This window comes from Equus przewalskii, chromosome 20 (assembly GCF_037783145.1).
Source record: "Equus przewalskii isolate Varuska chromosome 20, EquPr2, whole genome shotgun sequence".
Lineage (NCBI taxonomy): Eukaryota > Metazoa > Chordata > Mammalia > Perissodactyla > Equidae > Equus > Equus przewalskii.
In genome coordinates this window covers 29970236-29992867 of record NC_091850.1, presented here as the reverse complement: position 1 = coordinate 29992867, position 22632 = coordinate 29970236, and the positions used below count along the sequence as shown (strand labels likewise).

Below are 22632 nucleotides of genomic sequence, written 5' to 3'. Positions count from 1 at the left end.
CCCAAAAAAGTGTATCTGCTTATGTTCTATTCACAGAGAGAATAACTTGTGCCAATATGGCAAGGCCAAACCATAAAATTGTCTACAACACATCATAAAGAAACATAAATTTAAACTGAAGTTTAAACTTGAAAGAATTGAAAATAGTTTTGAGTGACACCATTTTCTTCTGAACAACAGATAGGCTTGTCCTTATCTGCGAGTGACATCGAGATGCTCTCTTGACAGCAGCTGCAGTAGGCCTTTGGTCAAGGACAGGCTGGGTGACACATCCCGTCTGGCAACCTGTGACAGTCAGCCTGGGAGCCTCACACCATTTTCACATTATCCAAGACTGACCAAATATTTAGGCATTTAATGTAATTCCAGACTATTTTATTAACACAGATGATGAACTCTTTTAATCATTTCAAGCTGTGTTTATTTTTGGTCCTTCTTGGTAACTTCACTGAACAAAAAGCAACAAAGTCAGCGGCAGCCAACATTGTCAACATCTCTTGAGGGCCCGTGAGCAGTCCGTGTTAGATGGAGCCATTCCGCTTCTCCGGGAACTTCCCTGCCAAAGGAGCTGGAGATGCCCACTGCGGGGAGGGGAGGTGGGTAATCGGAGACAAAGTCCTCATTCACTGAACATCTTTTTAAAAAATTGGTACTGCGTGCATATGCCTTCTCTCCAAACTTGAAAGCGTAGCACCAAGGCAGATGGCAAATCCCCACTAGGAGTTCTGAGGAGAAATTCCCTTCTCCAGAGCGGGCAGGCCTGTCTGCAGCCGCTTGTTAGCTGAGATGTGTGTCCTACAATCTGGGTCACCCTGAGAGAAAGTTGTTCAGCCCGACAGAGACATCTTCTCTACTCTCCGCCCTCTGGTGATACCTTTAACTCAGGCCCCCTTGGCTTCCAGCGTCCAATACCCTCAGGTAGCTGGAGGTGGGCCCAGACAGGGCCCAGGATCCAGTCCCCACTCCGTCATCCCAGCAGCCCCCACCTGGGTCCTTCCTGGTCCTGCAGCCCGAGGAGCCTGCCTCCTCACGTCCTGGATAACAATGAGTAAGTCATCAGAGCTGGTGACGGTCTGATGGTAGGTATGCAAGGAGCCTTTTGAGACACCTCAGAGCCCAAAGGCAGAGAAAAGTATTTCCTCCACTTCTACAAAGGTCGGAGTGGAGAGAGAAAGGGTCTAGAAGTTAGGTCCACGTGGGTTCAAATCCCAGCTCCTGTATTTACAAGTTTTGTTAAGCATGGCATATCACGTCAAAGCTTCCAGCCTGTTTCCTTTAAAGTAAAATGGAGACGATACTATCTATTTCATAGGTTAGCAGTTAAAAATCACATGAAATACACAAATAGCCTAGTGGAGCGCTTGGCACACAAATGCCAATTAAATCCTAGTTCCCATTCCATTCCAATTCCTTTTCCTTTCACGTGTTCTGAGGAACAAGGATTTAATTACCAATCGATCTTTACCCAGAAATCCCTGTACAGGGTGTTTTGTTCTCTGGATCTCAATTTCTTCACCATTTTATAAGGAGCCAGAAAGGTGACCTTCCTTGATTCCATGAGTTCTGTTGTTATGGGGCCACTGCAAGGGGCCGTTATGGCCACTTCCTGTCCCCGGAACCCCAAGTCAGCTTCCTCAGTGGCCCCCAGAGAAGGGAAATGGAAGGGGCTGAGCAGGACAGAAACGTGTAAAAACGGGGCCCTTCTGCTCCTATTGGAGACCTGGAAGTCTTTTTGCTTTGGACATGTCACCAACTCCCTGGGATCCTCGGTCAAGAACAGACATATTTAAAAGCCAAGAAGTGTCTATTTTGTTGTAACCCTCTTGTTAGGCTGCCTGTGTTGTCCTGTAATTCACTGGAATGTTCTCTATGCGATGGAGGACTGTGTACTTCTGAAAAAAGAGTTTGGGTTTTGCAAGTCAACGGACCTGGGTTTGAAGCCCAGCTCTGCTGCTCCCCAGCTGTTTTCCCTTAAGCAAATTAGTTAACCTCACTGAGAAAAGGAGTGTCACCATATTGTGTTAGTTTTCCATTGCTGCTGTAACCAATGCCCACAAACCTGGTGACTTGAAACAACACAAATTTATTCCTTACAGTTCTGGAGGTCGGAAGTCTGAGATGGGTCTCACCGGGGAAAAGTCAAGGTGTCAGGTGGCTGGGCTCGTTCCTTCTGGAAGCTCTGGGGGGAGTCCCTTTCCCTGCCTTTTCCAGTTTCTAGAGGCCGCCTGCATTCCTTGACTTGTGGCCCCCTACCATTTTCAGAGACAGCAATGGTTAGTTGTCACATCTGTGACTTTGACCTCCTTCTGCTTAGAAAGACGCTTGTGATTATACTGGGCCCACCTGGATAATCCCGGATAACCTTCCCATCTACGACCCTCAATCACCTCTGCACAGTCCTCTTTGCCCTGTGAGGAAGCAGGCAGAGGTTTCAGGGATTAGAATGTAGACATCTTCGGGGCAGGAGGTGCATTAGGCTGCCCCCGACAGGCACCTAGTGCAAAGGGTTGTTGCCAGGACCAAGTGATAATGCCTGTGAAACACAAGTACTGGGCCTGGGGCACAGCTGCTCTGTTGATGAGTCTGGGGTTCAACTAGACAGTAAACTCCTTAAGGGCAGGGAGGGGTTCTGTCCTCCTTTTCTATCTTCTGCAACGTGCTGGAACCACAGGAGGTGCTTAGGAAATACTCCCTGAACTGAATTCCAAGCCGAATTCAGAGCACACACAGAGAAAGCAGACTGATTAGAGCTCTCTGGCCACTCATTGTGTGCTGTTCTGTGGAAAATAAATGGGATTAGCAAATCCTTTGTTGGGTATGCTGAATCCTAGTATGGTTCCACTTGCAGCTGCGCTGATGGGGCCGTTCCAGTAGGCTCTCCCACTTGGTACAGCCAAGTCCTGGCTGTGTTTACCCAACACGAAGTCATCTAATGAGAGAGCGCAGCTCTCCATCAACAGCAGACACACCCTCACTGGCTCTATACACACTTGATGAGAGGTTGAACCCTTAAAACCTCCTGAATATTCAAACCATGAGTTTTGCCCTCACCTAGTGTTCTCCATCAGGCTCTGGATTGAGCACAACTTCCTCCCTCAGTATCGACAGGGCCCTTCTCAAGTGAAATCGTGTAGCTTTGGGGTGAGGGAAGCATCCAGTTCATTTGTTTTTGAAAAGGAAATTTGAAATTCACCAGCTTCCTAATACTTTTTCAAACCCTCCCATACTTTATAGGAGACAGACTCAAAGCAGCATTATACTAGTGCAAGTTGTGGAGGTGACCCACTCATCTCCCCGTCCTGCTGAACGTTAACTCTCCAGCCTCCCTGTCCCTGTACTCGTCTGGCCTTAGAGGAGAACGTGTGGTTATCGGATTGGTGGGCTTGGGAGAGGAAGTGGGCATGCGTAGCTCGGCCTGTTTCCCGCCCCTCCGCGTTTCTCCTTCCTTGGCCTGGCCTGTGCGCCTGTAGAGTGGGATTGCTCTGGTCTGATCCAGGCCCACAGTGAGTAAAGCAGTAAAGACTCTGCCCTTTGATGGGGTGGCCGGCAGGGGGAGGGTGGCGCGGCTGCGAGGCCCGTGGCGGTGCAGTGCTGCCGTGATTGGGTGGTCTCCGTCTCCCCCTGGGGTTTAGCGATGGGAAGCCATTGTTGCCACACACGTTGGGTAACACGGCTGGTATTTAGATGCCCGTCTGCTTTAGTCCATTGCCTCTCGATTGTTTTAGAACCCAGGCGGGAAGAAGAGTGCTAGATCGTGGGCCCCTGAAGGCTCAGCAGTCTGAGGCGTTTTGCAATTATAATTTGTAAAAGTGAAGCGCTTTTACCACAAGTAATAAAAACTAACTTTGGTTACTGTAAGCAACAACAACTAGAACAAAGACTGCAACCAGAACAGCAGCTCACGGGCCCCGGGAGCAGGAAGTCATAGAAATTCGAATTACTTAGTTTCAGAAAGGGTGCTCAGGCTCACTCAAGTAAGGGAAATCAAAATACGCAGGCAAGGGGCCGCCCATGGCCGAGTGGCTGAGTTCACGCTCCGCTTCGGCTGCCCAGGGTCCCCCCCCCCCCCCCCCCCGTTCGGATCTTTGGCGAGGACATGGCACCACTCACCAAGCCATGCTGAGGCGGCATCCCACATGCCACAACTAGGAGGACCCCCAACTAAATATACAACTATGGACTGGGGGGATTTGGGGAGAAAAAAACGCAGGGAAAAAAAGAAAGATTGGCGACAGTTGTTAGCTCAGGTGCCAATCTTAAAAAAAAATACGCAGGCAGGAAGATACCATTTTTCACTTATCAAGTTGCAAAATTCAAGATGTTTGAAAACATTCTGTTGAGAGGGTGCAGAAGAACAGGCAAGCCATAAAAATTACAAATGTATATAATCTTTGACTCAAAAATGATCACTCTGGAAATGTATCTTGAAGATATATTCACACTGTGTAGAAAGGTTTTAATTGCAGCCATTTTTGTAAAAGCAAAATATTCTAAATAGCCTAAATATCCATTGAGCCAATAAATTACTGTACAAGCTACAAAATGATCTGCAAGATATACTGTTAAGTTAAAAAAAGCACAATTCCTGGGTGATCTATGGTGGCTGAAGTGTGTTAACAGCGGCTACCCTGATGAGGTGAGCCAGGCGGTGGGAGAAGAGGTAGGGGCTGGAGAGTTTCTTTTCACCTTTTTGTACTTTTGGAATTTCATCCCAGCAGCACATGTTGTTTATTTCCTGAATTTTATTCTTGTGGTGGAGAAAATTTTAAAAATGGCCCCCTAAGAGTCCTTGCCCTAATCCCCAGAACCTGTGAATATGATGAGATATCACTTCTGTAGTTGTTATGTTATATGGCACAGTTCTCCTTAAAATAAGGAATTCTCTGGGTGGGTCAAATTCGATCACGTAAGCCCATAGAAATGCAGAATTTTCTCCAGCTGGTGGCAGAAGAGGAAGTCAGAGAGATTTCAGTGTATGAGAAGGATTTGATGCCCGTTGCTGGTTTTGAAGGTGAAGGAGGCCATGTGCCACAGAATGTAAGTGGCCTTACACAGCTAAGAGGGGTTCTTGGCTGACAGCCAGCAAGGAAACAGGGACCTCAGTCCTACAGCCACAAAGAACTGAATTCCACCAAAAACCTGAATAAGCCTGGAAGTTGATTCTTCTCTATAGCCTCCAGATATGAGCCAAGGCCTTGTGTGACCCTAAGCAGAGAACCCAGCTGACCTACATGGAATTCTGACCAACAGAACCCTAAACAAATTAATGGACACTATTGAAAGCCACTAAGTTTGTGGAAATTTATTTGCAGCAATAGAAAACTAGTACCTTCTTTACTGCAAGTTATAGAAATTTTGTGGTAACAAAAAAGATGAAAGGCATCTCACTAATATTTATCTAATGTCTGCTATGCACCATGTGCTTCACACACAGTATCCTCTCTGTTCCTTTGAGGAAGGTACTGTTAGCCTCCTTGAGTAGAGGAGGAAACAGAGGCTCAGAGAGGTCAGGTAACTTGTTCAAGGTCATACAACTAGAAAGTGGCAGAACTGGGCTTTGAACCCAGGGCTGTGTGGTCCCAAACCCCAAGTTCTTTACCATTGCACTGCCTCCCTGGGAAGATGCCAAACCAGGGCTTCCACCCAGGTGATGAGAAAGGCTTGGGATGTTGGACTCAGGATCCAAAAGTGCTTGCAGATGAGTTCTAGAAAAAAATAAGAGCAGGTAATCGAAACATAGATGACTTGCATTAAAAATATACCTAGAATAAAACAGAATGGGGAAAACATGACTTAACCATAAGACATGGAAGTGAAGTGGGGATTAGAGTTGATGACAATATGACCGTGAGTCTGAGTGCAAGGAATGTCTGTTGCCCTTAGGATGTGTTAATAGCCAGACAGGGTCCAGAACAGGGGAGGTGGGGTTCCTCCACTGTGTGTTCGGTTCTGGGTGCTGCTCTTAAAGGAGGGCACATTGGACAGGAGCCTTGAAAGTGGTAATGTCAGTAATATTTGAAACATTCAGGAACTCCGAATCCAGAGTATAATGGAAATTAATTAAAGATACTTAGCAATATTTAGCTGGAGAAATGGCATTCCAAGGGAGCCAAACAAGGAGTCCATTGTTTTGTTCACTGCATGCCACCCATCTGAAACCTCTCTTTCTCCTCTCTGCTTTTCCAAATCCTACCCTTCCTTCGAGTCATCCTTTAAGTGTAGGCACGCCCCTAGAATTTATGGGATCTGGAGGAGGAGAACACATGGAGACCCACATACCATATGTTGAAATGTTTCAAAGTTATAAATCAAGCTAACAAACTATTAAGTTAAATATGCTTTCTCCTCCTATCTTGGCAATTATAAATTTATAAGGACCCAAATGATTTTGAGTTCTCAGATTCCTTACATTTCCTACCAGAAAGTGGTGGCATGGGAAGACCTGACCCCTGATCTCTCACCCCGCCTCTCTTCTCACTCTCACCTCCATCCTGCTTTGTGTGTGTCTGTGTAGATATCCCAGCTCTCAGGTCCAAGCTCCATCTAAACCTTTGCAACCAGCTGCCCCAGGAGTGGACCCCCAAGGAAGAACCCCATGTGGACCCTGCAAGTGAGCGTGGAACCATTTGGGCAGGGGATTCTGGAATTCTGGGGTCCTGGGTGTCTAGATTATGATCTTAGACCTCACGGCCTTGTTGATTCCTTGATCTCTAGGGAGGGGTATGGCCAAAGGAAGGCCAGAATGGGACCCCTCTAAGGCTGAGGGTCGAGGTCAGGGGCCCCTGTTAACTGAGGTTTAGAGCAATATTGCTTAAGTAACTCCTTTCCCACGCAGCTTTCCGAATACCTCCTCAGTCAGAGTCAGTTTTTCTTCCTCTGAAATCTTCCTCCATTTGACACTTACTGTATCCTGCCTCAAGAGCAAAACAGTGGAACTTCTGGAAGGATACACTCTATTCGTTACTACGCAGGAGCTGTGAAACCACTCTGCACTGGAGGGCAAGAGGCAAGCAGAAATACTTAGGGAAGGCCTGGGTCTGCTTTGACCCCATGATCCATTTTCAAATGGAAACTTCGGGTTCTTAGGACCAGGTCTTATTTTTCTAAAAATGTAATATAACCTCAAGTTTAATTCTTTGTCATCCTACCAGTATCAGCACAGCCAACCTCAGTAGAGAATGTAGTAATGCCCTCCCCCAAAGTTATCGCCCTTTTTGGGGGCCCCTAATAATGTCATTATACCTTTTAAAATTAGTATATTTTGGAATTTTTGGAATTGATTCATTACTTTTGTGGAAGCTTTAACATCTAAAGCTTGATTTATTTATTTTTAATGCATAGTAACCTTATTAAGCTAATTTCCCCTTCATCTTAATCATTTATTAGTTGTGCCTGGGACTTCGTGCCATAAGCGCTTCACCACAGGATGAGAAACAATGTAACCTGAGAGCAGATTGGCTGGCAGAATGCCGAGCAACCGTAATCAGGACAGATTTCCTGAGGCTTGCTCTGAGCCAAGCCTATGCCTGGTCTGGAGCATTCAAGAAAAGCCTCAGACATTTATCGATGCCTTCAAGGAAAGAAAGTCTTCCATATCCCCAGGTCTGCGAGACTCGCTTTCCAATTTCCCTCATCAGTAGCACCACTCTGGCATCCTTACAGCCCTTAAGAACGTGTCTGTTTGCCGGGAGATCTTAGACCTCAGACCTGAACAAGTCTGCGATGCCCAAAGCCTCAGGACTCATCACTTCAAGAACTCACTTACTTCTGTTTCCAGGAAGGACTTTATCAAAGCCCTCTTGCTGTGTCCTGCTGCTGCTTTAACATTTCAGAGAGTAGCAAAATGCTAGAGCTGGTACGGACCTTTGCGTTTATCTAGTTCAACCTGCTCATTTTACAAATGAGAGAAGTTGCTTGAGGAAAAGATTCTCCCCTGCTTTGGTGATGGCGCTCCGTGGACAGTGAATCGGGCACCACTGCTTGGACTGACATTTATTTATACATGTATTGGTGCGTTTACTTGTTCCAGGAATGATTTGAGACCAAACGTCTGATATTAAGAAACCCACGCATGAAGAAAAGACATGAGTTCTCTGTGCTACAGTGAACATTTTTTTTCACCTAGAAATGGAGAAGTGAGACCTATTTGCTATAAAGCGACTAAATCGCTCTGTCATTCCACGTATTTATGTAGTCTAAATCTCTCTGTTAATCCTTCACTCTATCCTTGCTGGACGAAACATGCCCTACACATGAATATTCTTTTCAAAATTTCTTTTCAAAAATTTTAAAAATTGTTGAAAAATTTACCATTTGAATCATTTTTAAGTGTACAATTCAGTGGCATTAAGCACATTCACAAAGTTGCACAGTCACCACTATCCATTTTCAGAACTTTTTCATCATCCCAAACAGACACTCCATACCTATTAAACAGTAATTACCCATTCTCTTCCCTTCCCAGTTCTTGGTAACCTCTCTTATACTTTCTGTCTCTCTGAATTTAGCTTACTCTAGGTACCTCATAGAAGTGGAACCATACAATATTTGTCCTTTTGTGGCTGGCTTATTTCACTTAGAATAATGTTTTCAAGGTTCATCCATGGTGTAGCATGAGTCAGAATTTCCTTCCTTTTTAAGACTGAATGCTGTTCCATTTTATGTATATACCACATTTTGTTTATCCATTTATCCAATGATAGCATTTGAGTTATTTCCACTTTTAGCTATTCTGAATTATGCTGCTATGAACATGGTTGTACAAATATCTGTTTGAATTCCTGCTTTTAATTCTTTTTGATATATATCCATAAGTGAAATTGCTGGATCATATGTTTAACTTTTTGGGTAACTGCCATACTGTTTTCCATAGCGGAAAACATTCCCACCAGCAATGCACAAGGGTGCCAATTTCTACATATCCTCACCAACACTTATATTCTCGTGGGTTTTTTTCTTTTTAATAATAGCCACCCTAATGGTTTATAAGTTACTTCTCATTGCGGTTTTGCCTTTGCCTTTCCCTAATGACTAGTGATGCTGAGCATTTTTTCATGTGCTTATTGGCCATTTGTATATCATCTCTGGAGAAATGTCTATTCAAGTCCTTTGCCCTTTTTTGAATTGGGTTGTGTTGTTGTTGAGTTGTAGGAGTTCTTTATATATTCTGGATATTTAGTCCTTATCAGCTATATGATTTGAAAATATATTATCCCATTCTGTGGGCTGTCATTTCACTCTCCTGATAATACCCTTTCATGCACAAGAGTTTTTAATTTTGAATAGGCCCAATTTGTCTATTTTTTCTTTTGTTGCCATATCCAAGAAATCATTGCCAAACTCCAATGTCATGAAGATTTTTATGTATGTTTTCTTCTGAGAGTTTTATAGTTTTTAGCTCTTATATTTAAATCTTTAATCCATTTTGGGTTAATTTCTGTATATGTTTTAAGGGAAGGTTCCAATTTCATTCTTTTGCATGTAGTTATCCAGTTTGCCCAACACAACTTGTTGAAAAGATTATCCTTTCTCCATTGAATGGTCTCGGAACCCGTGTCAAAAATTAATTGACCATATACATGAGGATTTATTTCTTGGCTCTCTATTCTATTCTATTGGTCTATATTTCTGTTCTTATGCTAGTACCACACTGTTTTGATTACTGTAGCTTTGTAGTAAGTTTTGAAATCAGAAAATGTAATTCCTCCAACTTTGTTCTTCTTTTCCAGATATATTCTTTTAAATTTGTGCAACCAAACAGCATGGATTTCTGAAAGATATTTTCAAGAGTGGCAAAATCTGAATCTTTTAAAGTTTAATACAGAAACCTATTTTCTCTTTCTTTGCTACACTGAAAGGATTGAATGAAAATGCATCTTGCTTCCTTGTACCAAAACCCACTGCCTTGTTCCACAATCGTCTGGAAGGATTAGAAGGGTAGGGGAGGAGTTGATTCTGGGGGTAAGGATTGTGCTTGAAGAAGTATGAGAAGAGATAGACAGGTAGAGGAAGACAATGCTCCTGGGAAGGGAAGGAGCTCCCTGCTAAAAAGAGGAAGGAAGGTGGGATGTTGCTAAAAAAAAAGAAAGCAGGCAGGTTACTGGAGATGGCTCCCAGGGACTAGGAGTTGACTCCAGGGATATTACCAAGAATAAAGAGGGCTCTCCTGCCTGGGTTGATGGAACTGACACAGGACCATCCAAGGAGCATGGGTCAGTCCCCTGTGCCAGGTCCTAGTGGGTAGCAGTGCTAAATGGAATTAGCTGGAGACCAGTTCAGCTGGAACAGTGGTTTTTAATGACACCTCTGCTAAAGTTCACTTACTATTTTGACGTTCCTCACCCCCAGTACCATCACAGGAAGAAAAAAAATCCTAAAAATATTTTATTTCTGGCACAGTTTCCACTCTCTCCTCCTACCTCCTTGCTTTTTAAAAAATTTGCTTCAACTGGCAATCAATGATGCCTGCAAGTTGGGGCTTTTAGTTAGAGCAGAGAGAGAGTTAGATAACAGGAACAACCACTGTTTAATTCTTGCATGGGTGAGGATGAGGTGTTGACTGTCAACCTGGGCAATGTGACAAGGGAGGGAACAGAGCAATGAGCAGAATGAAGACGGTCCAAAGTGTGTCAAGGGCTAGCGAGGAAACTCCCAATCAGCCGTGACAGCCAGGGCTGGGGCCGGCACAAGAGGCAAGAAAGCTGTAATCAGCGGTTACAGGGGCTGCACAAGGGGATGGCAGGGAGGCAAGACTCAGAAGTTTGGTTAAGACTGGCTTGGGTGGGTGGGGACATTGCTTGCACAAGGCACTTACAGCAAGAAGGGAGTTGGCTCAGTCAATGTCTCCTGAGCCCAGGAAAGCATATGTGCTCCAGGGTGGAGGAAGAGAGTGCATGGGGTACCCAGGGGAAAATGTTCCAGGAGTTGCTGACAACGTGAGTCTGTAAGCCGGGGGGAAGTTGCACTGGAGATATGTTTGTGAATCCTCAGCATCTAGATAGTAAAGCCACCAAGGGTAATGGATGAAATCACCCAGATAAAGTATACAAAGAGGAAAAAAAGGAGGTGCAGTAAAAATCCCTGGAGTACCCAGCATTGAGGAGCAAACTCAACAAAAACCAATGTTTGAGAACGCAAAAGACTCAAGAGGTAGTAAGAGAATGGAAGACTGTGGAGCCATAAAACCAAACAGAGAGGGAGAGAATTTTTAGAGGAAGAAGATGACCAATAGTTGCAGCTGCCACAGAGATGCCAAGTAAGGTGAGAGCTGAAGCTTTTCTGTTGAATTTGGCAAGTAGGGTGTTGTGTTAGTCAGGGTTTCCAGAGAAACAGAACCAATAGGACCTATGTATTATCTATATATTATCTATACATATAAAATGTAGATAGATATCTATCTATATATCTAGAAAGAGATCTATTATAAGGATTGGCTCAAATGATTGCAGAGGCTGAGAAGTCCCACAACCTATTGTCTGTAAGCTGGAGACCCAGAAAAGCCAATTGTGTGATGCGAAGGCCTGAGAGCCAGAGTCGTCAATGGTGTAGATTCAGTCTGGGACTGAAGACCTGAGAATCACGAATGCTGAGGGCAGGAGGAGATGGATCTCCCAGCTCAAGTGGTCAGGCAGAGAGGGCGAATCCAATCTTCCTCTACTTTTCTGTTCTACTTAAGTCTTCAACAAACTGTATGATGCCCACTCACATTGGGGAGGGCCATCTGCTTTACTCAATCCACCTAACCAAATGCTCATCCTTTCCAGAAACGCCCTCACAGATATACCCAGAAACAATGTTTAATAAGATATCTGGGCATCCCACGGCCCAGTCAGGTTGCCACATAAAATTAACCATCACAGAGGTTATTGGTCACTTTTGCGAGAGTAGGTTCATGGGAGCCTACAGTTTTTTTCCCAGTAGCATCGCTTTTAGGAAGAGGATATATGTTTGAAGGAAGTTTTTTTTTTTTTTAAATGAGAGAGACAAGTATGGCAACAGGCTGAGGGGAAAAAAGGAAGAAGAATGTAGAAGGTGAAAATCCAGCAGAGAATGAACAATTTATGCAGCAAGATCTTGGAGAATATGCTGGGGGGAAAGGTGAAGATTCATGTGAAATAATGACCTGACTGTGAATGTGGATATGGGTTCTCTGAAGGATGAGGAAGTGGTAACAGGTGACACCTGGGGGCTTGGGGAGGGTAGGACTGCAGGTGAGAGAAGATGGTGTGCAGAAGCCCTGAGGTAGATGGGGAGACTAGCCTGACCAGAGAGCGGAAAGCCAGGGAAAGGCACAGGGGCACCAGGCTCGGGGGAAGCAAGGGACAGACAAGTAGGAAGGCATTAGAGCGTATTCAGCAGGAGAGTGATAAGGATCAAAATTTTTGCTGGATGGTTTCAATGTTTTTCTGATAAATTAAATGCCAAGTCACTTACTGAGAGTGAGAAGGGCAGAGGTGTGAACTGGGGCCCTGAAGAAAGTGCAAAGAATTGTAAGACCCCCTTGGAGAATGAATAAAAATCGTCTGGAAACCCTCTCGATTCCTCCTGTGTTATTATGTCCTTCTCGCATTTCATCCAAGGTGGTTTCCTTTTCTTCTAAAATAATCTCTGGTACTTTATTACCAAAATTCTATTTTGGTATTTCTAAATACATATTTCTTTACATATCATATGTTTCTAAATATATATATAATATGTGTTCATGAATACACACACACACATATAAAAACCCATATCAACTGGCTGTTGCTTATTTCAGATGGGCTCATTGCTGCCTTAAACTGTTGGTGACATTGTAGCATCTATGGCTAAAATGCACACAGCACCACTAGGAGTTAGTGTTTGCCTTTCTGCGAGGAGCACTGCTTTAGGTCTTAAGTACATGAGGATGGAGAAGACAAGGTCACCCCGCCAGCAGTGCAGAGTCTGCTTAGGGAGATAAGATACACACACAAGAATAAACACTAGTCCAAGATGGTGAGAGCCAAGTGCCAACTAAGGAAGTTCTGGGTCCAAAGGAAAGCAATGCTAAGGAAAGAGTTAATTTTAACTGAGCAGCCGCCAGTATATTTTCTTATTTAAATCCTCACAAGGGTTCTATAGGGTTATATTATCTTCTTTTTGGACCCAAAGAAGCTTCAGCTCAGAGAGGTTAACTTGCCCAAAACCAGTCCAGTGGAGAGCTTGTGCAGGCTCCCTCCATTGCGTCTTGTCGTCCCATTGAATTAAAAGTTTCTGTTTTCATTAGTTGCTGTTTGCAATGACCCTCCTTAACCAGTTCTTGATTAAATTGTATTAAGTTGTGTTCTTGACGTCTCTCCTCCATCATGGATTACTAGCACAACGCCTTCAGTTCTACCAAACACTCCCTACATCTGCCACCAAGCTGACCCAGGGGTAGCGACTTGATCTTAACTACACCTAAAGGGGTTGGTATAATTAAGCTTTCATTTCTGTGTCTTCACTCTTACTAAGTTAGGTGGTCCTCTTGTCCGTGTTGAGATACTTTGTGGTGTCGTATTCTACTATTCCCGTTTTTAATGGGGCAAAGGTGTGCCATTTTTACTCTCTGTACCTCACTTGCAAGTGAGGTTTCAGCTTTTGTTAAGCCAGAGCAAGCTGCTGATGCAGGGTCCGGCAGCCTGCACCCTGCTTCAAACAACAACTGTGATGCTCTAGCATTAACTCTAATGATGAAGTGGCAAAGATTGTGATGTTTTCTGGGATTCTTTTGTTGTTCTTTGTAAGAAAAGTGAGATTTAAGTAGGATTTAAAGACGGAAGAAGAATTAAGTCCTTCCATAGTGTAGAAATACCTTTTGAGGTTAGCTCAAATTACTGGCAAATTAAAAACTACACTGATATAAAAGATGCAGCTTTATAACACAAATAAGAGCCATAGTTTAATACTGTATCACCAATTTATGTATTTTACATCTCTTTATATTATTATTATTATGGTATAACTAAAGCTTGATGTGAGTTTTTTTAAATTACTCCCTTCTGAGTAGATTGGCATTTCAAGGGCTTTTAAACAATTGCCAAGATTTCAATGTTATATTCTAATCACATGATTAACTGTCAATATGTTCCTTGTGTGGAAAAAAGTTTACTTGAGCTAAGTGTTCATTATCTTCACTTCAGAGAGTTTTAACAAGACAGGAAATAAAAGAGAGCTTGGCAAGAATGTGGCCTCCTTGCCTTATGTAAGCTGGCTTACATCCCACCTCCTGTGGGTAGAGCAGAAAATGGAATGGAATGGTCCTGCCCACGGCTCCAAATGGAAAGACGAGGACTCCATCATGATTAGAAACTTGTGAAAGAAGTGAGTGACCATCAACACTCTAAGGCCACAGTTATTGCCCTTTCTGCTCCATGCCTCTGATGGCTTACCCATCTTCAATCCCCAGCTGCTCTTCGAGGACGAGGAGTGGTTAATCCTGATCAACAGGCACTGGGATAGAACCGTGCAAGCCTCATAGTCAAGAAATGAGGCCCAGGACCTGGCTACCTTCGGGAATCCTGTTGCTGGCCTTTATTCTTCATGTCCCTGGAGGTGGGAGACTAACAGAGTGTACTGGTAGGTAAACGCAAGATCCTGGAGGACCCAAGAAGCCATAGAAATATGTTCTATAGATTTATCTGAACAACTAAATCCTTCAGCCCCCTTCCTCCAGGAGAGGAGGTCCTGGCACCAGCAGGAACCTTGGCCTGAGCATGAAAATATTTTTGTTTTTGTTTTATTTTAAATTTGTGTTGTATTGTTTCCTCTTACTATTTTTCTAAATTCCTAAATGGTTATCATAAACTTTACTTACATTGGTCTTCCCTTTTCCTTTATCTTAAAATAAAAGGAATATTGAAAGCGGGAAGGCTTTGAAGAATAACTAGGAAGTAAGTGTCAGTTTTCTTGTCCCATCCTCCTCACCTCATAATTTCCACTGAGAAAGAAGAGAGGAAGGAAACTCCAGGGAGAGTGAAGTATAGGAGCAAAGAAACAATGTGCATGACATGGAAAGAGCAGCCGAGAAAACAGGTGGTTTGGGACAAACTGTGAAGGCTCTTGAAGGCCATAATAGCTGGAGTTTGGACTTTGTTCCATGGGCAGTGGGAACCCTCAAAGGCTTCAAGAGATGAGAAATGTGATCATATTTATCCTCTACTTAAGTGACTTTGGTATCAGTGTAAAGAATGGATTGGGAGGGAGTCCAGAATATCAGTTAGGAGGCAGTTTAGTTTAGGAGAGTGATGATGGCTCAAATTAAGGCAGTCTTGGTATAAAGGGATCATATTGGAAAAATTATGTTGGAGACAGTATTCATGAGACTTAGTTATTTGAAGGACAAAAAAGATAACTTCAAGGAAAATAATGCCCTAAATTGTGAGTCTGAGACAAAAGGGGTACCATTAATCAAGAAGGGATTCATCGGAAGAGAGAGATTTAGTGTGTTTTATGTTAGATATGTTGAATTTGAAGTGTCCTTGTGACATCCAAATGAAGCCACAGACAGCTAGAATTCTGGGGTTGAGGCTCAGAAAAAAGGTGGAGACTGAGATGAGTATTTGGAAGTCATCAGCATAGTCAAGACAGGTGACATTTCCACAGTGGATGAGGTTACCCATAGGCAGAGAGCAGAGCATGGAAGAAGAGGTGGTCCGGGACAGAACCTTGTAGTTGAGGAGCTGCCAGGAAAGAGACTGAGAAGGAGCAATCTGAGATAGAAGGACCACAGTGCAGAAGCCAAGGAAATCTTTTTTTTTGTTTAAAGATTTTATTTTTTTCATTTTTCTCCCCAAAGCCCCCTGGTACATAGTTGTATATTCTTCATTGTGGGTCCTTCTAGTTGTGGCATGTGGGACGCTGCCTCAGCGTGGTTTGATGAGCAGTGCCATGTCCGCACCCAGGATTTGAACGAACGAAACACTGGGCCGCCTGCAGTGGAGCACTGAACTTAACCACTCAGCCACGGGGCCAGCCCTGAAGCCAAGGAAATCTTATTCAAGAAGGAGCAGTTGTTTAGAAAGAACAAAGGAAACACTAAGTTTGGGCCATAAGGAAACCACTAGTGGCCTTTGGAGAAGGCAGTTTCCAAGGAATGAGAGGCAGGAATGAGATCCTAGTGGTTGAGGCATGGAGGAGAGGCAGGGAGGATAATTGGAGCACAAAAACTGCTCGTGGGAGATTTTGTAGTGAAGGGAAGAAGAGCAATGTTGCTTGAAGGGAAGTAGTTTCTATTTGCATAGTTCATTAGTTCGCAAAGCACATTTACATCCATTACCTCACTTGGTTCCCATCTCATGAGGTAGCAAGGGCAAGTATTGATATGCTTGGGAACAAAATGAGGTTAAAAAGAGGTTAAAAGTCTTCTCCAAGGCGTCTGTAGCAAGTAAGTAGAAGGACTGAGTTTGGAATTCAGGTCAGTTGACTCTTAATCCAATAATCTTTCCACTGTGCCCAAACAGAGCCTTTCTAAAGTGTTTGCTCTCTTTGGATATTGGATACTGGATGGCATTCAGCTCCTTGTTAAGGGGGTTTGATCTTATCCGGGAGACACTGGGGAGCAACTGGAAGGCTTGTGTAAGGGAATGCCTGTGTAGGTCAACGCTTGAGGGAGACAAATCTGGCAGTGAGGTATAGGCTGTGTTAGTGGAACAGACACCTCAGGGGGGAGATCATTAAGACATGGCTTCAAAGTGGAACACAGTTAAAATAAACATCAAATTGCATGCTGGGAAAGTTATTTCCCTTTCAGTTCTGTGGGTCCTGTTCTGTTTGTGTTAAGAAGAGGATCTCAGTTTGCTAGTCTCTTCTAACACCCCTCAGAGACTCTCTTATCTTCTTGAACAAAGAGAGCAGCCTCAGGCTGAGATCATTTGCCTAGTGTCTCGCTAGAACTGATTTACATTGCTTTGTATTCACCCTATTTTTATGATTATTTTCCAGTTAGGACAAGTAGTACTGATTTCTCATTTGTTATAACTATAGAAAGGTTATTATCAAATACAGTGGTCCCTCAGGGTCCACGGAGGATTGGTTCCAGGACCCCCTGAAGATATCAAAATCCATGGATGTTTAAGTCCCTCATAGAAAAAGGTGTGATATTTGCATATAACCTATGCACATCCTCCTGGATACTTTAAATCACCTTTAGATTACTTATCCTACCTAATACAACGTAAATGCTATGTAAATAGCTGTTATATTGTTTAGCAAATAAAGAAAAAGAAGTCTGTACATGTTCAGTACAGATGTAATCCTCATAGGCCTTTGATCTGAGGGCTGACTGTATATCTAAACAAAAAAAGTCAAATTAAGGAAAAATATTAAGTCAATCCTAAGACAGGTGGTATACACATATGAGAAAAAAGCACTATGAACGTGTATTTTAATGACTAACATTTGGGAAATTTTGGTCTTGAAGACTGTTGCAACAGGAGTAACGAGGGTATAGTCCAGGGCAGGATGAGGGCAATGGGAATGGAGGAGGCTCTGATAGACATTTTAAGGGAGTTAAAGGAGAACAGCACAGTTATCTACCTGGGGTACTTTCTACAGCATTTCTCAGGATGCTTATGGCTTCAATAATAGAAAACCTCAACCAAAAAGGCTTGTGCAATACAGCAAATTTATTATCTCATCTAACCAGGAGCCTCAAAGTAAGGTGGCTCCCAGATTGCTTAAGTCAGTGGCTCATCGACATCACTAAGGACTCAGCTTCCTTCCACCTTCCAACCTTAGCAAAAAAGCTTTGTCCTCATGGCTCCAAAATGGCTGACATAGTTCCAGCAGTCTCATCATGACATTTGATGCTTCTGTGTAAGAAGTAGACGTCTCTTCCAAAGATGGGGATGAAGAGTGAAGAATAGAGAAATCTTTCCCTGAAGGCACCTCCACCAAAAGATTTTCCTTCAAGATTAATTGTCCAAAAATATGTCACATATCATGCATAAACCAATCACTGCAAAGGGGAATCAAATTACCGTAACTTACCTAGACTAATTGGTATTTATTCTCTGGGCTAGGGACAGAGGCCCCTTCCTGAAGGATGGACTTCTCGAGAGAATAGAGGCTCTGTTAAGAAATATGGCTGGTAGGCAGTCAACCGCCTTAGACTAGTGGTTCTGGAATTCCTCAAATTAACCCTTGAACATAAGTGGGAAGTTCTTGAGGCTTGTGGTTTTTTATTTTTAAAAATTTCATTTGGCTTTTCTTTCCATGTGTTGGATTAAGGCAGAACGAAATACTTCCACTGCAAAATCAACTTCTGGTTTAGTGATGCACATTGGGGGTGCAATGCGGAATGTCTGAGGAGACAAAGGGAAATAGAGCAGTGGATCATCATAGAGTCAAATCTGACTTTGAGGAAATGCATTAAACTGAGAATCCCAAATCTTGTTTTTACGACATTTCTTACATTTTTTCCCCGTGGGTTGGACTCCCCCCTTCTCCCCAGTGCTGTACCCAAGCCATTCATCCTCCAGTCCTTGTAAAACTTCTGGTGCCATCTGGCTCTGCTTCTTTTCCTTTTTGTCATCTTCTCACCTCCTGGTCCTTCTATCACCTTCACTGAGGTCTTAGGTACTTATCTACACTCCATTTCTGCTATCACCCAGGGTGACTTCCATGTTCGTGTGTACAACCCAACAAACTCGCTTCTCAGTTTCTTGTGACAACTCCCAGAACCTTCATCTCTGTTCCTTTGCATCCATTCACACCCAAGGCCAGCGCCATGAGCCTCCTCCTCACCCGGAATAACTCAATTTCTGATTCGCATTCCATCTGCCTTTCTCATGAAAGTGTCAGTCTCCTCATTCCTCCATTATCTGCAGGTCTATCGCCTGACTCAGATGTCCTCCTTCCTTTCCTACCCAGCTTGGAGCACACGGTGAATGGTCTGAACTGCTCTCTCACCTGCCCCCGTATGTTGCTTGCACTTCTACCCTTCTGCTGCTGCACCCACGTGGCAAGGTCCCAGCCCTGATCAAAGCTCTAATTGAACTGTTTTGCCTCAACATAGATAGCTGAGAAGTATTAGAGAAGATCACACGCTGGGCAGTCTGACACCACTAGATATGCAGGGTCTCTAATTTCTGCTGGTCCCCCCAGTTTTTCTTGTCCTCTGTCAGCTTCCTTTCCCATTCTAAACCTTTATCATTCTTCTCAATTTCCTTGCTCAACTCCCACGCCTCTGTCTATTTCATAGACAATCTTGCCTCATGCTTTTCAGAAGCTGTCAGGCAAGATCTTTCTATAAACTTGTTTGCTCCCACATCCATTCTTACAGCCCTGCCTGAAGGTTCAGAGAACAAGCTGTCTCTACCGTTCAACTTGAAATTTTCCACCTGTGCCCTTGGTCTTTGATCCTGCCATCACCTTCACTCCCAGAAACATCCCCATGTTCTCTTGCATCTTCAACTTCCCCTCAGCCTATAAACTAACAGGCTTTGAGCTCTTGTAACCCGAATTCAAACCATACCAAATAAAAGTGTGTTGACTCCCTGGATCCCTTCTAGCTACTGTACAAGCGCTGTCCTCTCCTTTTATCCAAATTTACTAAACAGACTGGTTGATGCTTCTTGGCCATTATTTTTCACTCTGCCCTCCTTGTTCACATCTCAGCCCACTGCAAGCTGGTTTCTGCCCCTATAAACATTCTGACACCACTCTAGTTCATGTTGCCAGTGACCTGCTAAGTGCAGAATCCAATGAGCATCCTTCCTGACCTTGTCTGCTGCATCTGGCACTTGGGTCCCTTCCTCTTCCCGGACCTCTCCAATCTCTTGCTTCCATGACTCCGCACTCTCCTACCTCTTCTCACGTGTCTCCACCCTTTTTTTTTTGTCTCTGCCTAGGCACTTTTTCTTCCACTTGCCCTTTATATGTTGATGCTACCTGGGTTTCTATCTTCATCTCACTGCACTTTTCATCTAGACACACTTCCCAGGAGAATTTCTCATCTTTCCAATTATATGCTGATGACTCCCAAATCCCAAATCATGATCTTCACCTCAGTTCTTTCCTCTGAGCTACAGACTTTTCTAAAGAAACGGATGTCCATAAACACCTCACATGGAGCCTGTTGAAAGCTGAGCTCATCCTCGCACTCCCTAAACCAAGGTAGATGTGAGGGACTCATCCTTGCCTCTTCCTTGTTCTTCACATCCAAGTCCTGTGCATTTCCAATTCCAGAATTGTCCTCTGAATGTCTCCTCTCTCCCTACTACTACGGCTCAAGTTCAAACAGCATCATGAGCCGCCACCTTGACTCCCTGACTCCAGTCTCGTCCCCTCAGGTTTATCCTCCTCAGAGGATGGATTCAGAAATCAGACTGCCTGAGTCTGGGTCTTGGTTCTGCCACTTACTGGCTGTGTGATTTGGGCAATTTACTTAACCGCTCTTTTTTTCTTCATCTGTAAAATAAGGATAATAGTAGTACTTATTTTTTTTTTTTTGGAGGAAGATTAGCCCTCAGCTAACTACTGCCAGTCCTCCTCTCTTTGCTGAGGAAGCCTGGCTCCGAGCCAACATCCGTGCCCATCTTCCCCTAGTTTATACGTGGGACGCCTACCACAGCATGGCTGCCAAGCAGCGCCATGGCCGCACCCAGAATCCGAACCAGCGAACCCCGGGCAGCAGAGAAGCGGAACGTGCGAACTTAACCGCTGCGCCACCGGGTCGGCCCCTAGTAGTACTTATTTTATGGGCTTACTGAGAGCATTAAATGAATTCATATAGACAAGTTGTTTAGAACAGTGCCTGACAAGTAGTGAGGTGTTTTTTATTCTTACCCCCCACTGCCTCAAGGCTTATGCTCCAGCCGCAGCAGTGTGCATGCAGCTCTTTGCACTCTGCCACAGTTGTACATGTGCTTTGAGTGTTTATCTCATTGTTTAAGGCTCAGCTTAGTCAGAAAGGCTGGCCTAGGGGTCTTTTCTTTTTCCTCCTTTACTACCCCTTTTTATAGCTATCTATGAGCGTGCTACATCGTAATGTAATTTGCTGTTTTTGTGTCTTTCTCTCTCGCCAGCACCACGACGGGAGGGACCAGATCTTCCGTATCGTTGTAGCTTTAGCACCCAGCATAGCAACTCCTGCTTAACATTTAAATGTTTGCTAGATAACGAAATAATAACTAAGCCAGTGGATAATTAATTCTTTCATGTCTTCATAAGTTGTGCATCTTAGGATTTTTAATCATTAAATTACTCCTCCTGATTTGTACAGAAAAATACTTAGGACCAGGACTAGAAAAAACTCCCCGAGCATGTCCAGCAAAAGTGCTTATCCTGGTTTTGCTTGAGGGGGTTTGGTTTGGGCTTGGAGTGCTTTGAACCGGTTTGTTTACCGTCAGAGGAGAAGTCGAGGGGAAGCTGCAGATACAAGAGAACACAAACATGTTTCCTTGAGCCAGGTGGAGGGAGCGTTGAGCTCAAGAGCACACATGGAGACCTGGGTCTGAACAGGAGAGACACCCCATTCTCTGAACCTTCAGGAAACGAGGTAAGGAATGGATGTGGGGACAGATGATTTCTATAGAGATCTTGCCTAATAGCTTCAATTTTCTCTGAGAGGTACGAGGCAAAAGCGTTCACCGAGACAGAGTGACAGGCAGGAATGGAGCAGGGAAACTGGGATGAATGACTAAGGACGAGGACGTTTAAAATGGGAAAGAAAGATGACAAAGGATAAGAACAATAATAGGCGAGGAGCACAAGTTACCCAAATCTTAAATCTCTGCCCCAGAGCCAGCCGCTGGGGAGGGTCCTGCTGCTGTGAGGGATTTAGGGTAGATCGCTTTGCTGACAGCAGCAGCAGCCCATGCCCACCGGGCAGGCCCACCCGGGGTCCTGACTGTGCAGCCAGACCCGGCTTTTCCAGGAAGGGGGCAGGGAGAGCTTGGTCTCTGCAGCTCCCAGCCTGAGGGGCTGGCTGGCCGATTTTGAGTTCCACATTAGAGACCCGACCAGGGTGGTCCCCCACCTCTCCTGCAGGGTCACCTGGGCCTGCCAACACTGTTAGGTTGCTCCTGGCCATAGCAGCCACCAAGGTTTAGCAAGTATAGGGTTCCCAAAGTCAGAGCCCAAGGCTGAGTCAAGAACGCCTAGGGTTGCTCTTACAGGGGTTAGAACGAATTCATACATAAGACATGCTATCCATTGCATGACTGTTATGATTCTATTATGACCTATACTGTAAATCCTCTGGTTTGTCTGTGCATCTCGTTGCTGTCCTGTCACAGTGTCCTCTGTATCTGTTCTGCACGGAACCGCTATAACCAAACCATTTCACACAGCGCCTCCTGGTGGTCGGAAGGCCGCACTGCCCCTTTCTTTGGAAAATACCTGAGCACCTGTGCCTAGAGGAGATGAGACTGGGTCCCCTAGAATAGTCGTGAAGAAAAGTGACCAGTATTGGGACATCACAGAGAGGCCTATCTAAAGTGATAGGTAAAGACCAGCCTTTCTCTTACCTGAGAAAAAATGCCGGATTTGCCAACTAGAAGCCCCATGTGTTTGCAGTCCTCGTGAATTTGACTGACTTCTTCCGGGGGAAGAGGCTGGCGGCTCATCTGTAAATATGTTTAAAAAATATTTTCTGTTTGGTGTTTGAATTGTTAAAGACGTTATTCCCAA

General features: G+C 44.2%; 1 protein-coding gene across 1 annotated transcript in view; it reads right to left on the bottom strand.

Annotated features, from left to right (window-relative positions):
• Positions 1-17604: 17604 nt before the first annotated feature.
• AGXT2 (alanine--glyoxylate aminotransferase 2) overlaps positions 17605-22632 on the bottom strand; it is a 40370-nt gene continuing 35342 nt past the window's right edge. Inside the window, exons 14-15 of the mRNA XM_008512000.2 lie at positions 22470-22568; positions 17605-18302 (exon numbers count right to left, since the gene is read on the bottom strand). Coding sequence (XP_008510222.1) covers positions 18195-18302; positions 22470-22568 — 207 coding nt within the window. The 3' untranslated portion in view covers positions 17605-18194. The remainder of the gene's footprint in view (positions 18303-22469; positions 22569-22632) is intronic.